At 41.3% G+C, this 23,346-nt stretch overlaps 1 protein-coding gene and 1 non-coding gene across 2 annotated transcripts in view; one reads left to right on the plus strand and one right to left on the minus strand.

Moving 5' to 3' along the window:
• Positions 1-287: 287 nt before the first annotated feature.
• On the minus strand, positions 288-426 carry LOC122663460. The gene has a single exon (XR_006333132.1). It is a non-coding gene; the product is annotated as a small nucleolar RNA Z247 (small nucleolar RNA).
• A 3,445-nt stretch (positions 427-3,871) lies between these two features.
• LOC122661706 overlaps positions 3,872-23,346 on the plus strand; it is a 75,738-nt gene continuing 56,263 nt past the window's right edge. Inside the window, exon 1 of the mRNA XM_043857203.1 lies at positions 3,872-4,162. Within this exon, the coding sequence (XP_043713138.1) occupies positions 4,079-4,162 (84 nt within the window). The 5' untranslated portion in view covers positions 3,872-4,078. The remainder of the gene's footprint in view (positions 4,163-23,346) is intronic.

A 23,346-nucleotide genomic window follows, 5' to 3' on the forward strand; every position in this document is an offset into this window, starting at 1 on the left:
AGCATGTTGGTTGGATTGGCCAAGCTGTTTATTGCGATAATAGCACGTTGGGGCTTGATGATTGGTCCGACCATAAATCATACAAGGACTGTGGGCATAGGCATTAGAACGTCCAAATCCACAAGGGTCATTTGGAGCACCACGGCCTCCCCTACAATGACCACGATCACGACCTGTGGAAGAGCTACGACCCTAAGGGTGAGAGGGAGGGCCGCAAGATTGTTCAGCAATGTTGGCAGTTGCATTGGCAGTCAGATCTGGCATGGCTTGGCGAGATGCAATGAGATACTCACAGCTGAGGAGCAGCCCATGAAGTTCAGTATAAGAGATTGGTTCCCTACGATCCATCACTGCAGAGACCACAGATTCAAACTTGGGATGAAGTGCACGAAAGATGTGTATGTTCAAATCCTCTGTAGGGAGGGGTTTGCCTGCAACACTGAACTCATCAGAAAGGGCCTTGGCCCGATGGAGAAACTGAGTAACATTCTCCTCGGGTTTCTGTACAAGGTTCTGGAGGGCCACATTGAGGGAGAGGATGCGTGTGGTAGAGGCAGAACTGAAGGCTGCATGAAGAGCATCCCATATTTCTTTACTTGTTTCATGCCCAACGGCGAGAGGCATTGCTTCATCGGAGAGAGAGGAGATGATAATACTCATTATGGAGGCATCCTTTTCGTGTTAGGCATCAACCTTGGTTGCATCAGTAGGGCATGGATTATAACCATCAACATATCCATAAAGTCTTTGGCCTTTGAGATAAGGGACTATTTGAGGCTTCCAATAGACATAATTCTTAGGTGTTAACTTATGAGATAGGATTTGACTAAGGGAGGGAGTATGAGATGGAGAGGAGGGAGGAGAGGCCATGGCAAAAGAAATTCGTTGGGGAGGGAGGGGGGATCGAATTTTGCTCTTTGGAGCTTAATGGCTCATGATACCATATTGGATTGAATATTTAATATTATTGCCTTAAAGCCTTGGAGATTACATGAGTGTACATATATATAGATGAGGTGATAGGAATCCACAAGATTGGAAACTCAATCACCTTTACCATATAGAGAGAGATGTGATTGAAAGAATATAGAGATTGAGAGAGATTACATATAATAATAGAAAGATATATAATGGTAAGGTAGGATTGCATGTAATAATGGTAGGTGCCAAGATGGAAGGCTATTATGACTGATACTAGCGAGCAAAAGATATCAATAGATGAATGATGCAAGAGATAGAGCTTTGTGAGCTCTCTGTTTGTTGTAGGAAAAGAGGTGATCCTAGCCTTGGAGCCGGAGGAAGAGCATCAAATCTAGACGGGTAGAGTAAGATAAAGAGCTTCCAAACCAAACAACATTTGCCAATGGGCATTCAAGGATGATATGGTCAATACATTCATGAGCAGCTCCGCAACAACGGCATGAATGATTAATTGGGATTTGTCGATAGTGAAGGCTTTCGCTTGAAGCCAAACCTTCTTCATAGGAAAGATCCGATCTTTGGGAGAGTGCAAGTAGTCCAAATTTTCTTCCAAACTGAGTCCAAAACTTAAGACCATTGATGAGAGTGGGATGGTGAGGCCTTTTGGGAACCAACAACATTGTGAAGGTTTGAGAGGAGATGATAGTGGCTTTTATGGTAAAGATTCCATTTGGTGAGGCAACCTAAACTTCTCTATCCTCAGATGGGAAGAGACTCAAGCTTATATGAAGAATGACTTCCTTAACAGAAGGAAGAAAAAGTTGATTTAGATATTCTTCTTCCATTTACGAATCTGATGGTATATCAGATTAGATACCGGGTTAATAAGACATCTAGAGGGCTGCTGATTTTGAACATGGAAATTTGGAAGGGACGGGATCCATTCGCTAGTCCATATCTCAATGCTTTCTCCATTGCTCACTTGGCAAGTGAGACTAGATTGAAGGGTCTTTTAGCCTTCAGGAAGCTACACCAAGCCCAAGAAGGTTGCCTACCCAATCAAGCATGGAGGAAGTCTAAGGTGGGGAAGTAGATGGACTTGAGCTTAGAGCAACAAAACCGGGACCAAGAAATCTTGTGTATCTTGGAATTATTTCCTGAATCACCCCAATAAAAATTTGAAGCAGCTTTTCTAATATCATCTTGAAGAGAAACTGGAAGCTTGAAGTGGGTTTTGGCAAAGTTTGACATGGGGAAGGCTGCAGATTTCAATATAATTTCCTTGCCAGCAAGGGATAACAATCCTTGTTTCCAACTTTGAAACTTGCTTGGAGTTTTGTCCTTAACTTCACCAAGTAGAGTAGCTTTGGAGGAGCCAAAATTTGTTGGAATACCCAGGTATTTGGAAGGCCCACTGTCATAGAGGACTTTAAGAATTATTGAGAACCAACACTTAAATTTGGAATGGGTGTTTGGACTAAAAGTAAACCTGGATTTTTTTGGAGATTACTGTTTTGGCCTGTGGCTTGACAGTAGATATCAAGATAGTGCTTGAGGGTGGTAATTTCTTCCAATTTAACTTGCGAGAATAGCATGCAATCGTTTGCAAAGAGAAGATGAGAGATTGAGGGGTCTCTAGTTTTGATTTCTAATCCAGTGGAATAAACCTGACTCTTTAGCTTCTTTAATAATCGACAACAAGGCCTGAGAGTAGATAATGAAGAGGGCGGGAGAAGCGGATCCCCTTGGTGGATTCTGTGGGTGGGGATGATATTGCCTTTTTCACTTCCATTGATTAGAAGGATGTATGAAACAGTAGTAATGCATTACATGACCAGCCAGACCCATTGAGGATCAAATCTCATTTTCAAGGACATTCTCTCAATGGAAACTCATTCTAAGCAGTCGAAGGCTTGTGAATGTCGAGCTTGAGAGCAAGGAACTTTGATTTCTTCTCTCCGGTGCTTGATATATATAGTGAAGAACTTCATGAGTCATCAAGATATTATTCGTAATCAACCAGTTGGGAATAAATGCCGACTGATTTGGGGAAATGATGTGGTGGAGAGCACCCTATAGCTTGTCTGCGATGATCTTGGTAATGATTTTGAAAACAACGTTGCAGAGGCTAATCGGTTTGAATTGATCAACCAATTCGGTGAGTCCATTTTGGAATGAGGCAGATGAGGGTGCAGTTAAGCTCCTTGGGGATCCTGTAGAGAAAAATTCACAAATATAATGGAAAATGCCATCTTTTGTTAGATCATAGTACTTTTGGAAGAAAATGGGGGGGGGGGGGGAGAACCCATCCGGCCCCAGGGATTTAAGAGGCACCATGGCAAACAGTGCACCCCTGACTTCCTCTATATCCATAGTTCTACATAAAGAGACATTAGGATCTGAAGAAACAATAGGTCGAAATGAGAGTAAGAGCTGATCTAATGCAGTGTAGTCGATATTCTCAGACTTGTAAATTTCACTAAAGTGTTTGCGCAACGTTTTGCAAACCTCAAATTCAATGTGGTCCATTGGACCAAGGGAAGCTTCAATTTTAGAATTTTATTTTGATGACGCCTCTAACTCTTCACATACTAAAACCATCTCGTACGTGAACCTGACCTGTACTCAAGAGTGGAGATGTGGAAGTGGCTATAGTCCAAGTCCGAAGTATTTTGGGAGGATGGGAGACGCTCAGACGGCGCCCCCTACCAAAAAAGAAAGAAAAAATCCCCAAATATGTCCCAAGTCCCGGTGGCTGGTTCACATTTTGTACGAGAATGGTTCTCGTATGCCTTGAGGCGTACAGATGGAATCTACAAACTACCCACGCAGTTCAATGTATATATCGAACTGAAAAGAGACGATTCTAGAGGAACCCGGTTCGACCGTCCGGTTCATTTATAAGGCACTATTGACCTCATTTGCATTGGCTGGACTGTTTTTGATTGACTCTCGAACCCTACGGCCTATGCCCGACTTCTCCCGATTTCCCGTGGTAAGTGAACCCACCACTCCACTGTCTTGAGCTCGCCGATCCTCTCCTTTCTCTCTCTTCCACCCTTATTTTCCCTAATCTTCGCAAGATCTCCCTCCAAAAGCTTAAATTTCCGCCATTGAAACCTTATTCTTCTTGTCCTGATCTGTAATTTGGTTAAGGATGGATTGCAGATCAAATTTCCCTAAGTTGAAGTTCGTCTGTCGGACGGTCTTCTCTCTGCAACTCATCTTATTGCTTTTTCTGGTAAGTTCTAAGACAATAGATTGCGTAACTTGATTATGATGAAACATGCTTTCTTTTATCGCCTTTTGATTCTTTGCTACTAATTATATGGTTGTTTACAGTTTGATGCTTAATTGCATTTTCGACAGATATCATACTGTAACAGTAGAATGGTATTAGGTGGGAACAACTGGGAAATGAACGTTTATCATGTTTACTATCTGATTGTCCTGGCCTCAAGCAATTTGGTTATAGGGATTTTTTTTATAAAAAATGTTTGGTACGCTTTCCCTTTTTCCTTGTTGTAACTTGCCAGCTTTTAATGCTTCTTGTCGTTAAGATATCTTGATGTCGAAAACATCAAATTCACCCACTTCTGTGTGGAATTCTGGTTCAGAATGGTGGAACACTTTTTATCGAGTTATTACGTGATTAGACAATTGTCATTTTCCTTTTACTAACTGATGACCACCTGAAAACTGCGGGGCATTTCTAACTATGCAACCTCTGAAACGAGAAAATGTTACATTCTTTCTGCTCATTCTGATTATTGACGAAGAAAGCTGCTCCCTTACTCTATAAGGTGTGGAGGGGCTCTTACTGGGTCGAATAACCCCTTTCTGAAGGTTGTGTTTGTAGGTCTTGTAGAGCCTGTTAGAGTTATTTCTTGTCATTTTGAAATTTGTATGCTGAGAAGTTGGGAAAAGAAAATGATCCTTTGTTTGCTCTTTCATTAAATCAGCAGTATAACTCATAGTATCTGGGCATATTTCCAACTATTGACCATAGTGACCATATATGGGTATGCATGTTGAAAAGTTAGAAAGTTGTACACTAATTTGATGCAAGAGCATCTCAGTAATCAGACAATGGCATTTCTTCTTTGGAATGTCCATATTAAACTCAATGGAGATTATATACATGTGCATTTGCATGTGCAATTTTCTTTTTGAGTTTAGGCCAATGATATTGATTATTTCTGTCGCTTTGGGGCTATTTTCAGAATCTCAAAACTCACCTTTTTGGATATTGCTTCCATTTAAAAGGTTATTAGTTAACATTCAAATGAGATTATGTGCATTTTTGGGCTATTGTGGGAGTGTTATGGCTAATCTGTTGGTAGGGGATCAGGCTGTTGATGGAAGTTGTGGATTTTTAAGCTGACAAGGAGTTTTTGTCTACTGTTTGTTTTAGAGTTTCTACTTTAGTATTGTGGCAGCATTCATAGGAATTTCTAAACATTTAGTGGGTTAAAATAGTGATGTGGCTCTTAGGTTTAAGGTTGAAAGTGAGTTGGAATGAGTTTTTAGGAACTTAGTTTGGTGTGCTTACTTTCTAAATTATCTTTTCGAGTTTTTAGCAAGTCTTAATGTAGCTGGAATTATTTGTAGCCTTGGGGGGGGGGGGGGATGAAACACTTAATATGGTATACTGAGATTGCTTTAGTGAATTAAAGTGAAATTGTTGCACCTCCCATTGTTTGTCCGTTTGGTGCCCTCGAGTTCTAGTGCTAATTTTTGCTTGAAATAAGCCGTAGGTGAGTTGTAGCCAGTTGAGAAGAAGAGATTTAGAGACAATAGATTGGCTTGTCAATAGTGACAGAGGCCCTTATTATTTATAGATTAGATCCAAATTACAAATATCGTATGCTTAGCTAAGGCTGAGTCATAATACAATCACAATCCTTATTCCTTGGCCTCTACATCTCTACATACATTGAATTTAGACAGATACGTAACCCTTATCCTTAACACTGCCCCTCAAGTTGGTGGATAGACATCTCTCATGCCCAACTTGATACAATGGGATGGAATGACTTATAAGTCAAACCCTTTGTGAATACATCAGCTAGTTGGTCTTCTGAAGTGACAAATGGAATACAGATCAAGCCTTGTTCAAGTTTCTCCTTGATGACGTGTCTGTCGATTTCAATGTGCTTGGTCCTATTGTGTTCAACTGGATTATGGGATATACTGATTGCAGCCTTATTATTACAATAAAGCCGTATAGGTCCTTCATAAGTCAATCCTAGGGCACCAAGTAATACTTTGAGTCAAATGAGTTCACACAGACTCTGTGCCATTGCTTTGTACTCTGCTTCTGCACTTGATATGGATACTACAGGTTGCTTCTTACTTCGCCATTTTACCAGATTCCCTCTAGGAATGTACAATATCCTGAAGTTGAGGGACAATCATCAACGGAGTCTGCCCAATCAGTATTAGTAAAGGATTCCAACTTCAGATTACTATTGTTGGAGAACAGAATGCCTTTGCCTGGAGCTGATTTCAAGTACATTGGAATCCGATATTGACGCAGGTGGAAGGTTCAGGTCTGTAATAGAGAGATCAGATCTAGTTTATAGGGAGGTTAGGGATAGGAAAAGGGAGAAGATGAGGTTTCGAGATCAGATTCTGATCTTGGATGAAGAGAGAAGTTGCAGGCTGTTGAGAGGTGAACAGCCAAGTTCAAACAGACCACGGTTTTGAGGAATAGGTGAGGGAAGGGGCTGGTGTGTTGTGGAAGAGATGAGGAATAGAAGGGGTTAGGTTTAAGGGTTGTAAGGCTGTTTAAAGGAATGGAAGATGAAAAGGTTAAGTTGAGTTGCAGGTTTAATGGAGATGGGTTGGAGGTTGAAGAAGATGTAAAGAAGGAGATAGCTAGGAGGGTTGTAGATGAAGATAGAAGCAGAGACGGGGGGATGAGAGGGAGTATCGTGAGAGAGAGAGAGAGAGAGAGAGAGAGAGAGAGAGAGAGAGAGCTGAGATCATAGTCCGAAATCTCGCGAGATCTCGCCGAGATTCTCGGTTTTCCAATTTCCCGAGTCGAGATGGCCTACGAAACTTAAAATGTCAATATCTCTCCGAGATCTCGGTTTGACATAGGAAAATGCCCATCTAGGTCCTTTATATGAGTGCCAAATCTCGAGATCTTGCTGGAAATTCTTGGTATACAGACACCTATCTATGCCAGGAACCAAGACAGAGAAGACAGACACTTATTTATGCCTAATATCATTTAAGTAAATGAATTTGTATTTCATTTACTTAAGATATTATTCATAAATAAGCAAATACCCTCCCATTTGAATCCAATAAAAATAGTTAAAAAATCAAATTCCAAAAGGAAAAAAAATCAACCCCCCAGTTCAAGAACAAAAACTGGATTTTCGGCGATAGGTGTAATTTTCAACTTTCTAATGCTGGGGTTTTTCTCAAATCTAAAAATTCTATAAATCTTATTATGGTAAAACATTGCTAAAAACCAAAAGTGCGGTAAAATATTCATTTGTTTTGATGTCCAAAAAATTATTTTCATTCAGAGCGATTTTGACAGCATTTACGCACACCGAATTAAGTTTGTCCGGTACATAACTCTTTCAATATAAATCAGATTTTAGCAATCTTGGACTTGTTGGAAAGCTATGTTTTGAAAGCTTTCCAACAAGTCCAAGATTGCTTAAATCTGATTTATATTGGAGTTATTTACCGGTTAAACTTAATTCGGTGCAATCTTGTCAAAATCGCTCGAATGAAAATATATATTTGGACATCAAAACAAATGAATATTTTCTTGCACTTTGGTTTTTAACGATGTTTTACCATGTTAAGATTTATGGAATTTTAGATTTGAGAAAAACCCAGATTAGAAAGTTGAAAATTGCACCTACCGTCGAAAATCCGATTTTGTTCTTGAAGCTGGGGTTGACTTTTTTCCTTTTGGAATTTGATTTTTTAACTATTTTTATTGGATTCAAATAGGGGGGTATTTGCTTATTTATGAATATTATCTTAAGTAAATGAAATACAAATACAAAAACATTTACTTAAATGATGTTAGGCATAAATAAGACTGTTTGTCTTGTGTCTGTCCTGGTTTCTAGAATAAGTAAGTGTCTGTCCTGCTTTCTCACTAACTGAAACTCCTTTCTCACTAACTGAAACTCCTATTTGGACTTTGTTTTTGCAAAATTTAATAATGCCATTGTGTTTAAATGGCCTAAAATAGGCTGTATACCGATTTTCAGACCCAAAAGAGGTCTAAAACCCACCGAGATGGGCTTTTTAGTCGGAAAAAAAAAAGGCACAAACTCGGAGATCTCGGCCCAACTCGGTTTTTTGCTGGGCCGAGATGACTCCGAGACCCGAGTTGTCGAACCTTGGGCCTGAGATTGAGAAGGGGGGAGAGAAAGAAGAGAAGAAATTGAGGAGAAGGGAAGGGGAAAGACTCACCAACAATGTGAGGGAGGGGGAGGGGATTGCTTCAACGCAGGTCTGGCCACCAAGGCTCCAACTTTTGTTTCATTCAATAATTCAATTCTGCATGTTACAAAAGGTTGGATACATTGGTATTTAAAGAAGAAAATGACTCTTGGACTTTAATAACGCCTAAAAACTAAAACCAAGAAACATTAATGACTAACTCACTATGCTAAACTAATTACTCACCTAGAAACTAACTGCCATAAAACATTAAATACTAGCCTTCAATCTCTTGGACTCCTAATCTAAGAATTTAAAGAGATACAATAATACACCTAGGAATACGAAAAGACAAGTACTAAAAGAAAAGAAAAGACACATAACTAGAGACTCTAAAATTCTTAAAGCTTCAAGGGTTGGATCACATGGGCCTCACTATCAAGGGAAACACAGGGGTTGACCCCTGGCCAGCATACACCACGGCTGGGCTTGGTTCTTGGCCTTGCTGTTTGGGTTTGGTGCTAATGTGGACCAAAACAGCATGGGGGATCTTCTTCAGGCTTGATACTGCATCAAATATACTGCCTCAAGATGATCTATCTTTAGATCATGTAAAAATCTGCTTACAACTCACACATCATTTGGCCGGGGTATGAGAAAGGTATATTGGTCTCCCCACAAGACGTTGATATTTCTCCCCATCTACTGGATCGCCTCCTTGACTGCTTAGTTGGTGATTAACTTCAACAGGTGAGTCTGTAGGCTTGCATCCAAGCATTCATGTATCATCAAGGAGATCTAGGACATACTTCCTTTGGGAAATGAAGATACTCTTGCTAGATCGGGCTACCTCAATTCCAAGGGAATATTTGAGTGGTCCTAAATCCTTGGTTTCAAATTCTGTTGCTAGTTGAGTCTTCAACACAAAAATCCCTGTCATCATTGCCAGTTATTACTATATCGTCGACATCATAGTTATCAAGGCATCGCCATGGCGTCCAGGCTCCTTAGACGCCTTGGGCACCATGGCGGTCGCCTTGCCGCCATAGCGGTGTCGCCTTGAATTTTGCCCCTCCAAAACGCCTTGATCGCCTTCCCGCCTTGATAACTATGGTCGACATAGACTATAAGGGTAGTAACTTTACCCTCCTTTTGTTTAATAAACAGGGCGTGATCAGCATGACTTTGTTGGTACCCAAACCTCTGCATAGTTCTCTGGAACCAGCCAAAACAAGCCCGAGTTGACTGCTTAAAGCCATAAAGGGATTTTCGCAATCTGTGCACACTTTCCCAGTTGTGGACGGTGAGGCAAAGCCAGGAGGAATATCCATATACTCCTCTTCTTCAAGATCACCATTGAGAAAGACATTTTTCACATCTAATTGCTGAATATTTCATCCAAGATTTGCAGCAAAGGATAACAATGCTCGGACGGAATTCATCTTTTCAACAGGGGCAAACGTGTCTTGATAGTCAATGCCATATGTTTAGGTAAAGCCTTTGGCAACCAATCTTGCCTAATATCTTTCAGTAGTCCCAACTATTTCTGCTTTATGATGAACACCCACTTGCACCCTACTGATTTCTTTCCTTCAGCACGAGGAACGAACTCCCGGGTATCATTTTTCTTCAAGGCCTGCATTTTCTCTACCATAGCATTCTTCTATTTCGAGTCTGTGATATCTTCTTTCTAGTCCTAGGGAATAGACACAGAAGACAACGAAGAAACAAAGACATGGTAGTAATGTAGTCCTAGATAGGGTAAAGCCCTACTAGAAGCCAATTAAACCAGGACCAATAACAAGGAACTAAGGGGCTGTTGGTTCTGCAGTTTCAGTAGGACAAAATTGCAATTTTAGGTCAAATCTAGGGCTTAGGTTAGGATAATGGAGGGGGGCTTAGGGGGTATGGTTAGGCAGGTTTATAGGACTCTAATAATGTAGGTATCATAGAGTTTTAAGTGTTTTGAAAATTCTGTAAAACTGGGCAGTAAGTCAGGATTGACTATGGGTTTTGGGGAAATTAATGAAGGATGGGGGGATTAGGGTTTTGATGGACAAATATGGCTGAGCAGCAAGATCTAGAGTTTAATGGAATTCAAGCAAAAATAAAGGGGGATCAATTGGGGAAGGGAGTAGAGGATTAGAAGAAGAAATTAATGAACAAGTTGCAGCAGAAATCCACTAACAACAACTTGGATAGAAGTGAAGGATAGAACCACCTTCGAATTGGGATCCTCCCGGCCGTCACGGCGCAAGGAGTCGATCGGATTCCACCAATCCCTTTCCACCTTGATAGAACCACAAGGATGCACACTCACAAGGAGCACAGGAGCAGCAACAATGGCAGCCAACAAGCAAAAGCTTTTTTCATTAATCAAATTCGTATTTAAGGCTTTGCCCTCTTACAACCTTATATAAAAGACTCAAAAATAAACTTTTACTCTAAAAAGAAAAGGCCTAACCTAATCCTTAACCTATTAGGTAATTTAAACTGACTAGGAAACTAAAATACTAAAAGAAATAGACTCAAAACATGGTTGGACTTATAGAGTCCTAATCCAACCCAACTTACATCACATGATCACTTAAGTTGTCACATGACCACTTAACCAAGTCACATGATCACTTGAATTGAACCAATTTGAACCGGTTCAATTAAAAAAGCATAAAAATAAACTAAATATTGGGCTAATGCCGTATGCAACCTATATACCCCTAGTTTAGGCTCATTAAAGTGGCCTATTGCTTAGAAAACCCTTGGGATCAAAGGCCCAACATATATATATCCCAACCCTAGACTTATTTCTAAAGAAATAAGCCCATTTCGGTGATGAATCTGCATCAACTCTCCCCAACTTGAAGAAATTCGTCCTCGAATTTTGCAGTGATGAGGGGGAAACAACGTATGAGTAGCAGCTTCAACCATTCCCAAACAAAATTCTGGTGATGCAGGAACATTAGGGATGAAGTCTTCAAGGCGTGGAGCTTTCTCTTTGAAGAACCATGGTGGCATAACAAACTCTATGTGTTCGATCTCTGAATCACCCGTGAATGCCCTATCCATAGAGTCTTCAGTGACACCAGCTCCACCTCTTCATCTTCTACAGTTCTACTGTATCAGCCTTATCTGCATTGGTTTCTTCGACATATACGACTTCAGTAGGACCTTCTACATGTTGATTTTCCATCTTTGAAGCTATAGGAGTGGTCTCTTTCTTTTCATCACAATTCACTGTCACTTCAGATTTATTTTCAACTTCCTTTGGCAATGAAAATATGTTTTCTCTATCCCTGTGATCTCTGGCAGGGGTGACTCTTTGTTCTCCCAATCGTTGCAACCTATCCAGGATGGCTTCATTTGCAGCCCTTTGTTCAGCTGCAAATTTCTGGAACAATTCCAACATAGCAGCCATAGGATCTGCTGATGGATGTACTACTTGATTACCATGCTGATCCATGGCTCTGATACCAAATAATGTAGTCCTAGATAGGGTAAAGCCCTACTAGAAGCCAATTAAACCAGGACTAGTAACAAGGAACTAAGGGGCTGTTGGTTCTGCGATAGATGGGGACAGTGCGTTTTAGGTCAAATCTAGGGTGTAGGTTAGGATAATGGAAGGGGGCTTAGGGGTTATGGCTAGGTAGGTTTATAAGGCTCTAATAATGTAGGTATTATAGAGTTTTAAGTGTTGCAGTTTTAGGTCAAATCTAGGGTGTAGGTTAGGATAATGGAAGGGGGCTTAGGGGGTATGGTTAGGCGGGTTTATAGGACTCTAATAATGTAGGTATCATAGAGTTTTAAGTGTTTTGAAAATTGTAAACGGCGTAAGTCGGGATTGACTATGGGTTTTGGGGAAATTAATGAAGGATGGGGGATTAGGGTTTTGATGGACAAATATGGCTGAGCAGCAAGATCTAGAGTTTAATGGAATTCAAGCAAAAATAAAGGGGGATCAATTGGGGAAGGGAGTAGAGGATTAGAAGAAGAAATTAATGAACAAGTTGCATCGAAATCCACTAGCAGCTTGGACAGAAGTGAAGGATAGAACCACCTTGAATTGGGATCCTCCCGGCCGTCACGGCACAAGGAGTCGATCGGATTCCACCAATCCCTTTCCACCTTGATAGAACCACAAGGATGCACACTCACAAGGAGCACAGGAGCAGCAACAATGTCAGCCAACAAGCAAAAGCTTTTTTCATTAATCAAATTCGTATTCAAGGCTTTGCCCCCCTTACAATTTTATATAAAAGACTCAAAAATAGACTTCTACTCTAAAAAGGAAAGGCCTAACCCAATCCTTAACCTATTAGGTAATTTAAACTGACTAAGAAACTAAAATACTAAAAGAAATAGATTCAAAACATGGCTGGACTTATAGAGTCCTAATCCAGCCCAACTTACATCACATGACCACTTAAGTTGTCACATGACCACTTAACCAAGTCACATGATCACTTAAATTGAACCGGTTCAATTAAAAAAACATAAAAATAAACTAAATATTGGGCTAATCCCGTATGCAACCTATATACCCCTAGTTTAGGCTCATTAAAGTGGCCTATTACATAGAAAACCCTTGGGATCAAAGGCCCAACATATATATATCCCAACCCTAGACTTATTTCTAAAGAAATAAGCCCATTTCGGTGATGAATCTGCGTCAGGTAGGAGGGAGATAATGATTCCTAAGAGATGAAGTTAGAAATAGGGTGTTAGGTATAGGTTCCAACTCCTTTCCTAATAGCAATAGGAAGATCATTAGGTGAAGCAGTGTCATTACCTGGTGTTTGTTTCATTGGAGCTAGCTCAGGGAGAGTAGATAGACATGAGAAGTTAGAGATAGTCTTTTCCTTCCTCCTAGAATAAGTGAGCAGATCCCTTTGTTCTAATGAGGCAGAGGGGTCAATCTGAACATTATCTGTCTGCTCCCCTTGAAGTTGAACAATATCAATGATAGAAGGACTCGAAGGAATCTCTTCCTTAATACTTAATTGCTAGTTTGAGCATATGTATGCTTAACTGCATCTCACAAATCCTTGGCAGAATCTAACAAAACAAAGCTAGGATTGATGGTTGGTTCCATAGAGTTCAATAAGAAGGACATAATAAGAGCAACGTTAGCTAACCAATCATCCCTTGCAGAGGCCTCAGTAGGCATGTGGGTGTCACCAGTGATATACCCTGAAAAATGATTGCCACGAATAGTAAGGAGGCAAGCTCGTTACCATGCAAGATAGTTAGTCCGATTCAACTTGGTGGGTGGCTGGAGAGATGGGTGATGGTAGGGAGTTCCAAGACGACTCAGTTTATCTCCTCCAGTTCCTCCTAGGAAAGTACTAGTACTTTTTGTCATTGAGCCGGGATAGTAAACAAAAGAAGTAGATGAGAAATACCTTCACAAGAAGAGACTAGAACATATCAGCAAGACAAGGGCATGAAGGCTAGACCAAAGAGAGGAGACAACAAGCAGGTAGGGGCCATGTAAGGCTGCAACAGGTAGGGAGAGATCTCGTGGGGCTCACAGGTGTTGATCGAGAGGCACAAGGAGCTAGGCGATGGCCGAGAGGGGTTGTAGGGGCCACACGGGGCCAGGCGGGAGGCACTGGTGGCTTGGTGAGGTGTAGGCGGGAGGTGTAGGGGCTTGGTCGAGGTGCAGGGGCCAGGCGAGGTGCTGGTGGGAGGTGCAGGGGCCTGATGGTGTGTAGGAGGCTAAGCAATGGCCAGAGAAGGGCTGACATGGGTCGCAAGGGCTTGGCGGGGCCAAGCGAGAGGTGCCAGGGACCAGGTGGTGGTCTAGGGGAGGTCGACAGTCGCGGGTGGCTCGGTGGTACACAACGGAGTAACGATGGTCGTGGAATGAAATGGAGGCATCATGGGATTGGCGTTTAGAGGTGGTCAGCGGTCAGTGGTGCGTCAGTAATGGTTAGCATGGTGCGGCATTTGTAAAAAACATGTTCAGTTGACTATGCTTACCAGGAAGGTCGAAGCCTCGGCGGCGGCGGTGGCGGTGGCGGTGGGAGAACTCCTTCGACAGTGGAAAAGAAAAAAAATACCCAAAGAGTATTGGGCTTTGATACCAATTTGAGAAGAAGAGATTTAGAGAGAATAGATTGGCTTGTCAATAGTGACAAAGATCCTTAATATTTATAGATTGGATAAGGGTTACAAATATGGTATGCGTAGCTAAGGCCGAGTCATAACTCAGTCACAATCCTTAGCCTCTACATACATTGAATCTAGATGGATACGTAACCCTTATCTTTAACATAGCCCATCTCTCTCCTCTTCTTCTTTTCTCTGTGTTCTCTCTCATTGTTTCTACAAACTTGCATGCCTTTATTGTTGAGGAGGGGGCTGAATAACTGCGAGACTGCGGGCTATATTTTCTTTGTTATTCCAGTGTTTGAGTCGAGGAAAGACTCTCCAAGACATCCTGTGATTGAATGGAGTTTACTGTTCAGTTGGATCTTTTATTTCTTTTATTATTCAGTTATTTGGTTCATAGTCATCACAGCATCTAGGCAACCCAAGGCTTGGAGGGGTCTTGACGTCAAGGTGACACCAAGAAGGCAACTAGGCGGTGGTCCAGCAAGGGGTGCCTGGACGCCAAGGCGCCGCCTTGACAACTATGATTTAGTTAGTTAGGGACTCCAACAGCAGCCAACTATTGGAGGGAAGAGTCAATCTCTTATTTTCTGTTTGTTTTACAGCTTTACAAGTACAGGTAATGGCTAGACAGCCTACACAAATTTGATGAATAGAAATAGGCTTTAGCCTTTTGGTTCTATGAGATTCAGAGCTCTTTTCTGCTGTGGTGATTCAGTAGAAACTTTGTGGTGATTCCATGCTGGGGTTTGGTGAGATGCCAACCCCAAGGATCAAGTGGGATGCTTGATTCAGGTCCTTATTTCTAATTCTCTTCTTCTTCTTTCCTTATTAAACAGGTCAGTTTCAAATAATTTTTTTTCCTGCTCAATTTTAGCTTTCCTACTTGAATACTAAATCTTAAAAATCTCAGTTTTGGTTCTGAAATGACAAAATCTGATTTCATATTATTGTCCTACTACTACTATTGATTCTGGGCATAATTTCAAATATGATTTTAAGGCCTGATTCCATCATCGATTTCAAAGTCCTAAAATTTTGCTGAGACTCTTCAAATTTGGAATTTCAGAAACTGCTTTCTGCTTTCACTGCTAGTTCTCTTTCTGTGACTGGTTAAATTTCCTATTTCAATCCTGAATTCTGAGTAAGTTTCTGTTGAATTATGGAATTTCTGCATATTGAATTCTGTTACTATTTGAATTCTAGAGTCCTACTCTAAGGCGAAAGCCTTCACAGTTCTGGATCCAGCCATTGGATTGCTCCCATATTTTTTACTGATATCTTCTACTGGCTGTTTAGACCATTCGACCAAAATTAATTTTCAATCTGTAATGTAAGACGAGAACCAAATTAGGCCTAGTCCCAGGCAGGATCAAATTATCAATTAGAAAGCCTCCAATAAATAAGAAAGAGAACCATGGGATCTCAAATTGGTTGGAAGAGAATGATGAGATCTCAAATAGATACCCAAAGAGAACAATGGGAACTCAAATGAGGGAACAATAACCATGGTTTCCCAGGCAGGATCAAAATATCAAATAGAAAGCCTCCAATAAATAAGAAAGAGAACCATGGGATCTCAAATTGGTTGGAAGAGAACAATGGGAACTCAAATGAGGGAACAATAACCTGCTGAAGTAACAAATGGGTTGAATACTCTTCTTGAAAATAGAATGAATCCCCAATTAGAAGACACAATCAGAATGGAGAGAAAACAGGTCAAACAACTTTTAGGGTTTTGGGAAACCCTAATTTTCTCTCAAATCGATGATGGGGTTGGCTCCTGTTCTGAATTCCAGCAACTGGTGTAGATCTTCAATAGCAGCAATAGTAGATGATAAATGGAGAAGAATAACCAGCAGTAATGCAGCAACTTCGTGTCGATTCAATTCACATAATAAAGGATTGAAGGGGGGATCAATTAGAATGATGGAAGGGGAAATAAGGAAGTGGGTTTCTCACCCTAGCTCTCACAGGATGATCACTTGCCAAAGCGAAGTAACTCTAATTTTATTAACTCAAATCTCCCCTGCTCCTAAGAATTGATTACATATATATAGCCCAATGGCTTTGACAAAAATAGAAACTAGAATCTAACTAGGATTCCCAACTAAGATTACAATTCAAACATAAATAGGAAACTAAATAAAAATAACACCTAACATCAACTCTTCTAAGCCAGCTGTCCAGGTGGGGCCCATATCACTGTTCATGTGAACAGTACCCGGGTACTGTTCACGTGAACAGTGTTTTTGTTGCTCTTTTCTTCATTCTTTGATCTACATCTATCTGGCTTGTTTGTATTGAGTTATTAATGTTTTGCTGATATCTTCTACTGGCTATTTGAATTCTAGAGTCCTACTCCAAGGAGGAAACTTTCACAGTTCTGGATATGCACATTGTACACATGCACGCGCGACAATGTATGTAAGCATTCAGGCGTGACGATGACACGTGGATAGACATGCGCACCCATCAAGGAAACGTTCATACGTGGCCAGAGCCCACGCTTAACCCTAAAGAAGTTAAGCTAGCTCTGGCGTGGTGCATACGTGTACACATACTTTAAAATCTCGCGATATCTCGCCATTTCGGGCTGGTCGAGATATTCGAAATATCCAAAATTTCGCCAAAATATGGTATTTTTTCTGCCATATTTCGACTCTCCATTTCGGTGGGTTTTTGGCCATATTAAGGCCTGATACTTCATGTACACCCTTATTTAAGCTAAATAAACACATTTAAACCTTCATATTGCAAAAAAGTGAACTCAAAGTGGTGTTTTGGGTTTGTGCCCTTGATTGATAGTATACGGTCGGACCCTGATGTATAAATAGTTAAATACACATTGTATAAGTACTCAATGACATAATAACGAATTGAAACAAAGTAATGAATAAAAAATAAAGTCAAATGTAGCCTTTAGTTTAAACTTTAAACTCAAAAATTCATAAGTGCATAAAGTCATTAGTTCAATACTCAATTGTCAATACACAAAGTCACAAATTCACAACTCACAAGTCACAACTCACAATTGTCATGAAACAAGTCCTAATAATAATTGCTATGCCTTCCTGGATCGACCCTACTCATGCTCCGCTGGAGTCGACGTTCATTGCTCTTTGTCTGAAGGACATACGTGGACCACGATATTGTTTCGGAGAAGAAACGGATGTAGTCATCCACAATTGCCATGTAACTAGAGTCATCAACATACTGAAGGTAACCTATCCTAGGATATTGGTGACCAATCTGTGACTGTGAAGAACCATGATTACCCACTGATCCAGTATGATGTGATGTTGGCGCTGGCAGCATGTATGGTTGGTGAGTTGGCTAGCTAGGGTATGAAAAGATGTCCACAAAAGATGAGCCAGTACGTCCCTGGGGCTGGGAGTCATAGTCCCCAACGAAAAAGATGAAGAACAAGTTGGAAGATGCTTAGAATCCAAGTTGGAAGAGTGGAAAACAAGAAAAAACCCCCAAAAAGAGCCTTTGCCCAGCTCTCGGTCGATATTTCGACTGTTAGCAGCGAAATATGGCTTTTATAGGGGGCCTTTAATGAGTCACGTGGGGGGGGGGGGGGTTGTAACATTTCGGCGATATTTTGGTATATCGCCGAAATATGCCGAAATGGCCCGAAATTTCGACCAAATCTTATACTTTTTCATTTTGCCTAGCCATGTCGTCTCGGACATGTCAAAATTTCCGAAATAAACCAATATGTCGCCGAAATTTCGCGAAATCTTGAACCATGCGTGTACATGTGCAGGTGCAAGTACCAGAGGGTACTTGCTTACTACTACTACGTAGTAAGCTTGTACCCGGAGGTAACCCTGAACGAGGCTACGAGCTACTACTAGTATACATAGTAGCTCTTAACCGAGTGAAGGCCTGAGCGTGCAAAGCAAGCGAGGACAAACTGGTGGGCCTTTAGCTGGGCAAAGCTAAGACTGGACGAGTGCAGCTGAGCAAAGCGAGGAGCTGAGCTATGGAGAGCAACCAAGTCTGAGGATTTGCGAGTACTTGGGAGCTTGAGATAGCTCAGAAGCCTGAGCGGAACAATGTGAAGCCTGGTACAGGCGAACGAGGTGAGGAGAAGACGGTCTGAGTGAAGCTGAGCAAAGCAAGATCCAGCCATTGGATTGCTCCCATATTTTTACTGATATCTTCTTCTGTCTGTTTAGACCATTCGACCAAATTTACTTGTCAATCTGGCTTGTTTGCATTGAGTTATCTTCGATTCTGGGTTCCTTGGGTTTTCTAAAACCTAATCCTTAGGTGGTTCGAATCCCATTAAACTTTGATTTTAAAGTACTTTACATTCATATGGTGAGTCCATGCTGAAAGGGAGAAAATGGAATGGTGTCAAAAACATTTTAGTACAGCCCACAGTATGGACTTCTCAAGACTTGAGCCACAATGAATAAAACTTACGAGTGAGGGGTGAGGGTAGGAGTGGAAAATTTTATTTCAAGGCTCTCAAGCTGCTACATGGATTGGGGAGGGTATTCCCAGATTAGATGCTCTGGTTGAAGAAGGTGCCTCGTCCGGTCAGCTTCTTCATGTGAACTGCAGTACTTGAGAAGATTCTTACAATGAATAATCTCATTAAAAGGGCCTCGAGGATGGGGAATGTCTGTAAATTATGCTTGCAAGAACCAGAGAATCCCAACCATCTTTTCATTTATTATGGCTTCAGTTCAGCTGTACGGGGAATTATCTTATCAATCATGGCGGTGAGTTGGCTTTTCCCAAGATCCTTGATGGATGTCCTGGTGGAATGGAGAGCTGGCCCTTTAGAAAGTGGAGCAGAGTTGTTATTGAAGATGATCCCTTTTTCAATCTACTGGAGTGTTTGGAGGGAGAGGAATGCTGGAACATTTAAGGGTGAAGAACCTGCTGAGGTGCACCCAAAAGAGTTAGGTGGCTGGTCTCCTTTTTATGTTCTGTGCTTCCTCAATTTCAAGGTCCCAATGCTTTTTGCCTCTGGGGCAAATGGGAAGATTTGTAGAGGGGTAGGATATACTTGGGATTCAGTTGGGTGGGTTGGATAAAGATGTATAGTGAGGTTCTCAAACCTATATGGCTTGAGTCCTTTTGTACAGCATGTCAGCATCCTGAGTGTACAGATTTTTTTTTTTGGCAGGGGGGGGGGTGGGGTTAGAGTAATACTATTTCCTTGTACTTTCTCAAGATATATATATATATATATATATATATATATATTTTTTTTTTTTTGGATTTTCTAATTCTTGACCTGCTGGTATAGTACTTGAAAATTGTAGAAAAACAAACAAGCAGATGAATTAAGGCCAAAAACAAATGTTTCCCAAATACCCCTGAATCTGAGGACTAATCTAATAACTAAAATGCCCTTAACAGATTGAAAATTAAAAAATGAACCTGCAGCTAGATTTTTAGAATGATTTCTTCAATCAGAGAATATAAACTCAATCTAAAAACTGAAAGTCAAAAGAAATTGTCAATGTGAATCCAACTTATAATTCCAAATGCTCTTGCCCTTCTTAGAAACAGATGGGGAGAAAACTCGGAGTTGCTGAATTTAATTTCAGTTTGATGGTCCACCTGCAACTCAAAATTAGTGTCAAATCAATGGACATTCCAGGAACATTCCAACAGTTCAATTCCTAACCAGCCCTTAATAACTCAAAATTTGGTTAGAAGATTAAGAATAGGACACATTCTATGGGTTGAATCCCAGTAATCCTCTGTATACTGAAAAGTGGAGGATCAAGTTTCAGATTAAGGTGGGATCAGAAAAGTTAACTATAATGTTGGGGAAGTGGTGCAAGTAAGCTAAATTGTACTCTTATGTCTAAAATAAGTGATAATCCCAGGTGCACTGAGAGGGGGGGGGGGTGAATCAGTGTCTTCAAGAATTCTTCCAGACTCGATCCCGTAGCTATAACAATCACACACAAAGATTGGCCGGGGAAAGTCCCGTAATTACCAATCACACATGCACGTCCACCTCGCAACCACTATGTGGCCAGGTCTACCAGACAGTGCATCACCATTCTGCAGCAAACACACTCCAAGAATATGCAGGAGAAATAATAAACACACAATACACCAAGTATACGTGGTTCGGCCAAGTTGCCTACATCTACGGAGGAATACCTATAAGGGTTTCGTATTTCCTCAAATACTCAACTCGAATTTGACTACTACAATAGCCCAGGTGCTACAACACCTGCTTTTGATTCCGCAACAACGAAATCTAGGGCTACAACCCCAATCCAATCAAGCCCCAACTTGATTGGTATTACAATATGAATATAATAATTCAATTACAAGTCCCTCCCAATCACATGAACAAGCTAATATTCTTTTAACATGAATCAAATTCTAGATATAAAATAGGACTTGTGGAAACAAAAGATTACCTCTCCCTAAGTAATCCCGTGACCAACCCACTTCTTGAAGCTTTCCTGATGTTGTGCACGTTCTCCAATGTTCAAAGCAACGTCATGGACCGATCAATTAGAGTATTCCGTGCATAATACCTCTTTCTCTTTGCGTTTTTTGCCTCTGAAAGTGGCTCCAATAGATAGCTCTTGAAAAAACATGCAGTTTCAAAAATATTTCATCCCATTTGGACTCCAGATGGCCAAGATACGACCTTCCAAAGTTGGATGCTCCAAAATTGGTAACCAGGGGCAGAATCATAATTAAATAGATTCTTCGTGACAAGCCGCATGAAACGAAGCCAAATTAAATATTTGGTTCTGCAGCATCTGTTTGATGACATCATCGATGACGTCAACACACTTTTGAAAAGCGTGTTTTGCTTTTTTACTTTGGATGAAAATATGCCACAGAATATTCCTTTTGCATTTATTTTAAAATCAACCATTTTCCTTGAAATGGAATCTCATGGGTCCATCACTGTGCACACTCAACACTCAAAACACTACCTGCATAACACCATTAAAAGGTTGATATAATGGAGCGCCAGTACAAAAATCTTGGTGCATCCAACCAATAGAAGTGCTAGCGCCAACATCAAATTTGCCTTGGCCATTTTGCGTCCTCCAAACGGAATCTAGCCACTAGAATCCAATCCAACGGCCCAAAAGATTCTGTAGTTTTAACAAAACAATGGTAATCGACTGTTTATAGAATAGCACTTAAAATATAAGCCAAAATTATGGCAGAGTATGGGAAAAATGTCGTCCTCCAGATTTGCTCCGTTTTCGTGTAACGACACGAAAAACTCCATAACTTCCTCATTTAACATCGAAAAGAGGTGAAACAAATTGATTCAACGAGCTACATTTCTTATGAAGAGTGTTTTGCCCAGTTCTGCCATTAAGACTTTCAAAAATAGCTTCAAAGTAGACCCCACTGCACGATCCTATGAAATCTCAACTTTAATAGTATGAAACCTTCACCTGTTGCTTCGGGCCTTCACCAAACACTTTGTAAGGACCTAATACACCAAATGGTGTCCCACACATCCAAATGCCTCTGTAAGCCTGCCAAATGATAAAACTACCCTTGTCACTGTGTAGTTGACCGTTTGACAATTCCAACTCTTCCAACTCACCAAACACCACCGCCACATCATCAATATGACTAATAAAGTTGCCAACAATGACGACACCACTCCAGAATGCCTCAATTGATCCAGTTGACCAACAATAAGAATGATGGATATAGGTATGAAGGATAATAGACAAAAAAAAAACTGTTTCCAGGGAATCCCGATGAGTGAGGCTGGTTTCAGGAGGTTTTTAAGGTTTTGGCAGTGACGGAAGCAAGATTTAGGTGTTTTTTTTATTTTAGATGAATTAAAAATTCAATTACTAAAGGGAGAAAAAAGGGGGGGGGGGGAGAGGATACAAGCAAAAGCCGATACTAAGCCCTACCAAAAAACAGGGATGAACAAGGACAAAACAAAGGGCCAAAGCCCAACCCAAAACGCACAAAAGAAAAACAACAAGCCAGGCAAACCAAAGAACCAACCCGGCTCGAAGGGGGCAAACTAACCCGGGTCAATCGGCTCACCACTTAGAGCAAAAGTTCTAATATCCAAGTTGAACGGCGGATGCAACTCCAGAGTGGCCAGGGAGTAAGAGAGGTAGGGACGGTTCTTAGGGAAAGGAGGGGAGCTGGTGTTACGACGACGGAAAACAAGAAGAGAAGAGGAGGCGGCAGGGAGAGGCTGGGTAGAATTAATGGTTGAGTGAGAAGAGGCAACTGGCCCAGGCCCTTTAGGACCAGATGGGTCAGAGAAATTGGAACAAGGAGTGGGCTGGGTCGGAGAGGATGAGGATAAAGTAGGGGTATCTGGCCCACTTGAACCAGATGGGCCAGTAGAAGGGGGACCAAAATTAGGCTGGGCTACAGAGGGTAACAATAGAGGGGGGGACCGTATTAGAGGAAGGGGGAGTCGAGGAGAGAGAAGGCGAAAGGGGGGAAGAAAATCGATTAGAAGTCGATTTGAGGAAGGCGGTAATACCGAGATGAAGGGGAAGCGATTTTGGGGAAAGAAGCAGAGGGGCGACAGGGTCAAGGTCAAGAGTCTTCGCATGCTCGACAGGAGCAGAGGCGACAGGGTGGAGGGGAAGCAATTTTGGGGAAGAATGCAAAGGGGCGATGGGGTCGAGGACAACAGTCTTTGCATGCACGACAGGAACAGGGACCGAGGAGATAGGCTCAGGGAGAAGACCAGATGCCAGCATATCGGGGCTTGGGAAGGCTGCATCATCGCAGGGGAGAGAGAAACGGTTTGAATCTGTGATGAGAGAAGGGCGATGACAACGGGGAGAGGTAGATACCAGGGGGTCTTTCCGGCCAAGATCTTGATGGCGGCTTCTTCTCCGGCCACGGCTTTAGAAGGGCTGCTCAAGGGCTACTGGAAGC

Source organism: Telopea speciosissima, chromosome 5 (genome assembly GCF_018873765.1).
Source record: "Telopea speciosissima isolate NSW1024214 ecotype Mountain lineage chromosome 5, Tspe_v1, whole genome shotgun sequence".
Classification (NCBI taxonomy): Eukaryota; Viridiplantae; Streptophyta; class Magnoliopsida; order Proteales; family Proteaceae; genus Telopea; species Telopea speciosissima.